General features: G+C 47.4%; 1 protein-coding gene across 4 annotated transcripts; it reads left to right on the top strand.

Annotated features, from left to right (window-relative positions):
* The first annotated feature begins 399 nt into the window (after window positions 1-399).
* Window positions 400-3,704, top strand: Znf688 (zinc finger protein 688). 4 transcript variants are annotated; one of them, XM_076553002.1, is made up of 4 exons: window positions 405-824; window positions 936-986; window positions 1,117-1,230; window positions 3,013-3,704. In XM_076553002.1, the coding sequence occupies exons 1-4, from the start codon at window positions 629-631 to the stop codon at window positions 3,525-3,527; spliced, it is 876 nt and encodes a 291-aa protein (XP_076409117.1). In that variant the 5' UTR covers window positions 405-628; the 3' UTR covers window positions 3,528-3,704. The 4 variants fall into 4 exon arrangements, with proteins under 4 accessions (XP_006977114.1, XP_076409117.1, XP_015851414.1 ...); XM_015995928.3 differs by having other exon boundaries at window positions 527-824; window positions 939-986; XM_006977052.4 differs by lacking the exon at window positions 936-986 and having other exon boundaries at window positions 400-824.
* Window positions 3,705-8,337: the final 4,633 nt, after the last annotated feature.

Below are 8,337 nucleotides of genomic sequence, written 5' to 3'. Positions count from 1 at the left end.
AAGCTGACCACCAGATTCCACCGGGAAGACCCGATCTCAGGCACCAGGGATGTCCTGGTCCCCAGAATCGTTGCAGATGTCCCGCCATTCCGGAGCCAATTGCAGTACAGCGGCTCCTTGCGGTTACAGCCAATCATCTGCCGCTGCGATTGCTCACAGGGAGGTCGTTGAGGCAGCAGGTTGCCCGTCCTTTTTGAAGGCCTCTCCTCCCCACACACATAGAAACGAACACCAAGCCTACTGACGCGGCCATTGTATTTAAGGGCAAATGGGCCGCTGCGGGCCGCGGAGGTCCGAAAGGCGCCATATCTGCCAAGCTGCAGAAATGGCGCCTTAGTGCCGTCCATGGCAACTGAAGCCAGGCCGTCGCCATATTTTCTAAAGGCATCTTCCGGGTTCCTTCACCGGAGCTGTGTCTCCGTGCGAGCGGCTGTGGAGTGAACTATGGGGCATTGCTAGTCTCCGCCGGAGCCCTGCAGCCCTCAGCGGCTACACGCTGCCCACTTTCTTCCGCTCCTGCTGGGGCGACCCTGACCGAGGGGCGTGGCAAGGGCGTGGTTTCCCGGGGAAGCCGGGGCCGGAAGCCGGAGGCTGGGGCGGCCAAGCCGCTGCCGGGGCAGGAGCCCCGATGGCGCCACCCCCGGCTCCGCTGCTGGTGCCGATGCCCGGGGAGATCTGGCCTGGTTTCAGGAAGCCTGAGCTCGTGAGCTTCGCGGACGTGGCCGTGTACTTCTCCCCGCAGGAGTGGGGCTGCCTGCGGCCCGCGCAGAGAGCCCTGTACCGGGAGGTGATGCGCGAGACCTACGGCCTCCTGGGCGCGCTCGGTGAGGCCCCGGGTCAGAGCCCCGCCCCCCATCCTCTTCGGGGGTTCACAGGGGAGAGGCTGTAGACCGACCAAGTGCATTGTGAGCCTTAATCCCGCACTTTTCCACCAGCAGCATCAGTCACCTTCCATTCCCAGGGCTTCCTCGGGAGTCTCCATTCAGGCAAGAGCATCGCAAACCCTGCCCAGGTTGATTTGAGCATACGTTCCCAGGAGATGCCCTCACCCTAGTGGGATGCCATCTGCCCGGGACAGTCGCTCAGGCCAGCACTGTGACCCCTGTTCTCTCTCAGGGTTCCCGGGCCCCAAACCAGCTCTCATCTCTTGGATGGAACAGGAGAGTGAGGCTTGGAGCCCCGCCGCCCAGGATCCTGAGGAGGGGGAGAGCCTGGGAGGAGCTCCGAGAGGTGAGGGATTGTCCCAGGTCCTGCATCTGTTTGTCCGGGGGTTTCTTCTCTAGCAAAGTGTTCTTTCAGATTCCCCATTCCAGCATCCCTACAGAATTTCAATAGTCAGCTCATTTCCCACTTTTCAAAACCAACTAAGGCTGGTCGTGATGGCATACACCTTTAACCCCAGCTCTCAGCAGAGGCAGGTGGATTTGAGGCCAATCAAGGCTACATATAGTAATGAAAGACCCCCGGCTGAGATCTTCCTCCGGGAGAGACCCCAAACCCAAGGAACACACCGAAACCACAGATCAGATGCAAAAGCAAGAGGGTTTATTTAGACCAGGTACCTGGGGCGAAGTCTCTTGGAGGACTTGCGCGCCTTCCTAGGGCAAGGGGGACTTTTTATGGGATCCCAGGGGCAGAGGCGCGGTTACAGAAGCAAGAAGCATAGTTACAGGGTCCCTATTGGTTGTTTCAAAGAAGGCCAGGGTGAACTTGGGGTCGTATGTGTGTGGCTGATTTGGCCTTGCCCAGGCCAGCTGCTTATTCCTCAAGGCCAGGGGGCCAGCCATAAAATATCCTGATTCGACTTAACTGTCTTTCTCCCAAGGCCGCCGACTACAGTTATCTCTCTCAAGGCTGAATGGCTGGCCATAGCTATCTCTGTCAAGGCCGGGTGGCTGGCTACGGCTGTGAACTCCTGTTTTTCTGATTCCTTCAGAATGGCGTTTCTTAGGCTAAGTTATTGGGGGGGGGGGCATTTCATTGGCCCAAAGCCCCATGTCCTCATAATGGAGCGGGGGTCTTTCAGTAAGACCTTGTCTCGGTTAGCTGCCCTCCAAAAAAAAAACCTAAAATGCCCCTAAAAATCGAACTGGTTTCAGGTCTGCCTGTCATATTTCTCAAGGCGTAGTGTTACGTGAGAAAAATGCCCGTATAATGACAGCTGCCTCGTCTCCCATCGCTGCCCCGAATCGAAGAAATCTGAAGCAGATATGGTGCCTCATCTGTAAAAGTACCACTGTACCCACAACAACAGCAACAAAACCCCCCCAAATACAAAGTACAACAGTATCTACTGTTTATTGAGCATTTACTAAGTTCTCAACAAGCACGTATGTATTTAATCCTCCCAATAACCCTGTGAAGTCCTGAAACAGTTGTTTTCCCATTTGACACAGGAAGAAGGAAATTTTAACTGCTCGACTTTCAACAAAGCCTTTTTGTTAGCCATTGGACAGTGTATTCTGGCACTGCCTGGGTAAATGCTAGGGTAGTCTCTGCAAAAGTGTTGTGTTTTATTGAGACTTTTAAAAAAAGATTTATTTTTATTATTTTTCATTACATGTAAATGTATATGTCTGCATGTGGGGATGTGCACATGAGTGCAGCTGCCTGAGGAGGCAGGAGACTGCCTGGTGTGGAAATTATAGATGATTGGGAGCTGCCTGATGGGGGCTTTGGAAACTGAACTCAGGTTCTTTGGAAAGGCAACAAGTGCTCTTAACCACTGAGCCATCTCTCCAGCCCTGGCTGGTCTAGAACTTGCTATTTAGACAGGGTTGTCCTCATACTCACAGAAATCCATCTGCCTCTGCCTCTGAAGTGTGAGGGTTAAAGACGAGCAGCCACCATACCCTTCCGTCCAGTTTTGGGTTTCTGAGACAAAGTCTCACTCTGTGGGCCTTGCTGGCCTCAAACTCATGGCTATCTTCCTGCCTCGGCTTTTTCCAAATGCTAGGATTATAGTTACTTCCCTAGTGAGAGTTTTAAAAATGTAATTAATTTGTTTCCCAGGAGACACTTCAGATAAGAAGGAAGAGGGCTGCAAGGAAGGAGCCGAGAGGCCTGCGGAGACTCCTGCTCTGTTGCCGTCGAAAGAGGTGGTTGAACATAAGACTCATTCCATGGTTCCCAAGTCCTCTGCAGGGGTACAGCCACCTCCCAGAGCTGTCCCAGGCCAGGTAGCAGGCGCGCAGCTTCCTGCCCAGGTACCCAGCACAGATGTGCAGGACAGCCAGCGGCGCCATGTGTGTGTGGACTGTGGGCGCCGCTTCACCTACCCGTCACTGCTGGTCAGCCACCGGCGCATGCACTCGGGTGAGCGACCCTTCCCCTGCCCAGAGTGCGGCATGCGGTTCAAGAGGAAGTTTGCCGTGGAAGCACACCAATGGATCCACCGTTCCTGCTCAGGGGGTCGCCGTGGCCGTAGGCCTGGCATCCGGGCTGTGCCTGGAGCCCCAGTCCGAGGTGACCGGGATCCACCAGTGCTCTTTCGGCACTATCCAGACATCTTTGAGGAGTGTGGGTGAGCTGAACAGATGCCTGCATCTGGAGAAGAGCATGAGCTTGGTACTAAGAACCCACCAGTCAAGACTTGGGAAATGAAATACATCACTTTGACTTTTCTCAAGGATCCCTTGTAAACTTGTAAAAAGAAAAGTGCCTGTAAAGATTCATATAGATTAAACCCGACCCCTGTTCCCCTCCCCAGTGTTTGTGTTTTGAAAAAAAAGGAGGGGGGAGCTGGATTGGGAATGTGATTCAGTTGTTAGAGTACTGTTTTAGTCAGGGTTCTCAAGAGGAGCAGAACCGAGGGGATGAGTACACACACACACACACATACACACACACACACACACACACACACACACACACACACAGAGAGAGAGAGAGAGAGAGAGAGAGAGAGAGAGAGATGGTGTAAGTATAGGTAAAGTCAAAGAGCAAGAGGCAAGAGGATGAACTAACTTCTGAAATGCCTTTGTTGTGGAATATTACTTTAACTATGTAAAGATGTGTTATATTTGTTTATGGTGCATTTGTTTAATGAGGTAGAGATGTGTTGCTGTTTTATTTTGCCTGCCTAAGACACCTGATTGGTCTAATAAAAAGCTGAATGGCCAGTAGCTAGGCAATAGAGAGAGGGGCGGGGCTGGCGGGCAGAGAGAATGAGTAGGAGAGAAGAGAAGAAGGGAGAAAGAGAGGGAGGTGCCTGGGGCTAGTCAGCCCAGCAGCTGACGGACAGACAGACACAGAGTAGGACATACAGAATGGGAGAAAGGTAAAAAGCCCTGAGGCAAAACATAGATGAAGAGCAACAGGTTAAGTTATAAGAGCCAGTGGGACAAGCCTAAGATAAGGCCGAGCATTCATAACTAATAATACATCTCTGTGTCATGATTTGGGAGCTGGCTGGTGGCCCAAAAGAAAGCCTGCTACATGCCTTTTTATCTTGGTTCCTACCAGAAGGTGCCACCCACAATAAGATGCCTTTCCCAGTCAGACAATTCTTCAGGTGAGGCTCCCCACTCAGGTGGTTCTAATTTGTACAAGTTGACATTCAAACCAACCATAGTAATTCACCCGTGTCAGCTTGACACCTATGTGGCATTTAAAAACCATAATCTTATGTAGGCATGTAGCAGGTCTATGTTTGGACCATCAACTCTCAAATAATGACACAGAGATTTCTTACCAGATATGAAAGCTTGGCCTTAGCTTAGAATTGTTCCCAATTAGCTCTTAAACTTAAATTAACCTGTTTATATTGATGGAGTCAAATTTTCTTTCCTGCCTGACAGTTCCCAGATAACCAATATGGATATTTAATATTAATTATAAATGCTTGGCTGATAGCTCAGGCTTAGTACTAACTAGCTTTTACAACATAAATTATTATTTCTGTTAATCTATGTGCTGCCACGTGGCTTGTGGCTTTACCTGTCTTCCAGTATGTCTTGTTCCCTTTATGTCTCCTGGTGACTCTTCTGACTCTGCTCTTCTTTTTCCCAGCATTCTCCTAGTTTGGCTTTCCTGCCCAGCTATAGGCCACCCAGCTCTTTATTAACAAATGAGAGTAAAACATATTTACAGTGTACAAAGATTGTTCCATGGCATTTTAATCTATGTTCTGCCACGGTGACTCCTTACCTCTCCTCAGTACTGTAGGTCTGACTTCCTCTAAGTCTGGCTGGTGAATTCCCTGCCTCTCAGATTCTTCCCCTGAGTTCCTCTCTCCCAGGAAGTTCTGTCTATCCTCTCCTGCCTAGCTATTGGCCTTTCAGCTCTTTATTAAATCAATCAGAAGGTGCCTTAGGCAGGTGAGGTAAAACAGAGACATCTTCACATAGTGTGATCAAGTATGTAACAAGTCTTTCTCTGTCCTGCCAGACAGCTCCTAAATAATGACATGGAGACTTATATTAATTATGAAATCTCAGCCTATAGCTTAGGCTTGTTCCTAACTAGCTCTTATATCTTAAATTAACTCATATTTTTTAATCTACATTCTACCACGTGACTTTTTACCTTTCATTCTAAACCTCTGACTTGTTCTGCATCTCCTGGCATCTTCTGCGCACCTAGATTCCTCTTCCTCTCTCTGCCCAGAAGTCCCACCTACCCCTCCTGCCCAGCTATTGACCATTTGGCTCTTTATTAAACCAATCAGAAGGCACCTTGGCAAAGACACATCTTTACAATATAAACAAATATTCCACAACCCAATTATCTTGCAACATAGGCACACATGCCTATACAATACATGTGTAAATATGCATTTTGTTCTTTGAGACAGAGTCTCAACATGTAACTCTAGTTGGCTTGGAACTCACTATGTAGACCAGGCTGGCCTCAAACTTACAGAGATGAACCTTCCTTGGCCTCTTAAGTGCTGGGATAAAGGATGTGTGCAAATGAACTTTTTAAAAATAGAAATAATGCTAAGATGCACACAAGCTGGAAGAGTTTTTCCTATATGTATTCCCACAGAGGGCAGAAGAGGACATTGGATCCCCTGCAACTGGAGTTTAGGACATTGGTTAGCTGCCATGTGGGTGCTGGGAATTGAACCTGGGTCCTCTGAAAAAGCAGTTAATGTTTTTAGCCACTGAGCCATCTCTCTGGCTCAAATAAGTAGACATTTTTAAAGTAATAAAAAAATCTTAAGAACTATAACCTTATCCTCTAAGTCTCATGTTTGTTTGTTTATTTCCTTCTTTTTTCCTTTTATTTTATTTTACAATACCATTCAGTTCTACATATCAGCCATAGAGTCCCTTGTCCCACCCCCTTTTTTTTAGCCTTTAAAAGAAGCATTTATTTGTAGTATGTGCATTACAGGAAACACAACACAAGAAGCCAAGAACAGCCACCCAGTTACAAGCAGCTCATCTTGATGTGTCCTTCTAGATGCTGCAAGTGTACACACATTTAGGGAATTGAGATTATACAGTATGTACCATGCTTTTCCCCACATTGCGAATATTCACCAACTAAAAACCCCACACTACATGAGTATTTTGATAACCAAGAATACACTATGTTATTTCAGTCTGTCAGACAAAACTGTAATCCTGTCTTCCTTGGCAACAAAAATGTTATAGAAGACAAAAATGGCAGCAGGCCTCTGGATAGAAGTACTGGCGAAGTTACAATTAAAATTCTGCATTCCTCACTGCTCAGCTTACAAGAAAACAAAGCCACAGACCACATGAAGTACAGCATTCCTAAGTTTATCATCAGATCTATATACTAAAATATGAGGGAGAAGGCGTGTCCCTGCTCAATAAATGTATTCCTATAGAGTAGCTGAAGATGCACCTACGTACGGCAGGGCTCCTCAGGATGTCAGTCTCACAGCACAGCGCTGCAGATCTCGCCCTGTGAGCCTCCCTCTGCCCCTCCACAGTCAGCCTAGCAACATGAATTAACTCACACTCTCCAGACATGGTTTAACAGTTCTATGCTCAAGAGGAACCGTTTCTGTTGATCTGTCAAGCTATCCTTTCAACTGCATACTCTCCTTTAGGACATTTATGAATTTCAGATGTTGTGGAATGAACTTTGTGCACCAGAAACACAAGTATCGAGGCTAGAGAGATGGCTCAGAGGTTAAGAGCACCCACTGATCTTCCAGAGGTCCTGAGTTCAATTCCTAGCACCCACATGGTGGCTCACAACCATCTGTAATGAGATCTGGCACCGTTCTCTGTATACATAAAAAAATAAATAAATCTTTAAAAAAAAAAAAAAGAAAGAAAGAAACACAAGTATCTTCCCAGAAATGCACATATGGATCCCTGGGTACAGCTGTAACTGTCTTCTAGATGTGGTGGTCCTAGCAAAGAGCCCTTCCCTGATCCATCTTCTTTTCTGCACAACTCCACTTTGGGATGAATCTAGTGAGGGTATTACAAAGGTCACCCCAGAAGACAGCCCTTCGAAAAGACTAGCAGGACATTTATAGTGACTATCTTGCTACTTCTAACATCCCTTAGGCACTGGGACTTACCCTCTAATACTTGGCAACATTAACTGAAATGCACACATGAACAATGGCTAGGGGAACCAGGAACCAACCAACAGACATAGGAACTTACTCTGCACTAATCTTTCCCCTATCCACCTCCACCACCTGGTAACAGCATCTGCTCAGAGACCAAGGTTAACAATCCCATTCCCCCAGTGTAACCATTCCTATGAAATAACAATCCTTAAAAGATGTCAGTAACCCTCTATTTTTACCATGTTGTGCATTTTTTATGTTTATGAATTAGCATATGCATGTAGGCACATGCATGCCACTGAGATTGTATGGAGGCTAAAAGACAATGTGTGTGAATCAGTTTTCTCCTTTTATCATGTGGATTCTGGAGATCAAACTCAGGTCACCAGCTGAGTGGCAAGCGCCTTTACCTGCTGAGCCACGCTACCAGTCCATTATGCACATTTTCTTACTATTTTGAGACAAAGTCTGTGTGGCCCTGGCTGGCCTGGAACTCCCAAGGTCCACCTGCCTCAGCCCAGGATTAAAGGCGTGCATTACCACAGCAAGTCTATTATGCACTTAAAAGTCTAAAGACCAGAGGTTTCCAGTAACATTCCGTTTCCCCGACATATGTACAATGCAGTGCAGTAAAGAAACTGCACCAACCTAACACACGAATAAACAGCAACATTCTGGTCTAGAACCTCCCCCATCTCTCTTAACCCAGGGGTCAGGTTTATGTAACTGTCATGTTTTTGTGGGGATATTAACAATTTCACTTCCTAAGTGGTTTTAAGAGTTTTTTTCCTACGAATTTTAACACAACTTTAAACTGTGTCTTTTCACTAACT

The sequence above is a fragment of the Peromyscus maniculatus genome, chromosome 1 (assembly GCF_049852395.1).
Source record: "Peromyscus maniculatus bairdii isolate BWxNUB_F1_BW_parent chromosome 1, HU_Pman_BW_mat_3.1, whole genome shotgun sequence".
NCBI classification, from domain to species: domain Eukaryota; kingdom Metazoa; phylum Chordata; class Mammalia; order Rodentia; family Cricetidae; genus Peromyscus; species Peromyscus maniculatus.
The sequence above is the reverse complement of the archived record's forward strand: the minus strand, read 5'-3'. Positions and strand labels throughout refer to the sequence as shown.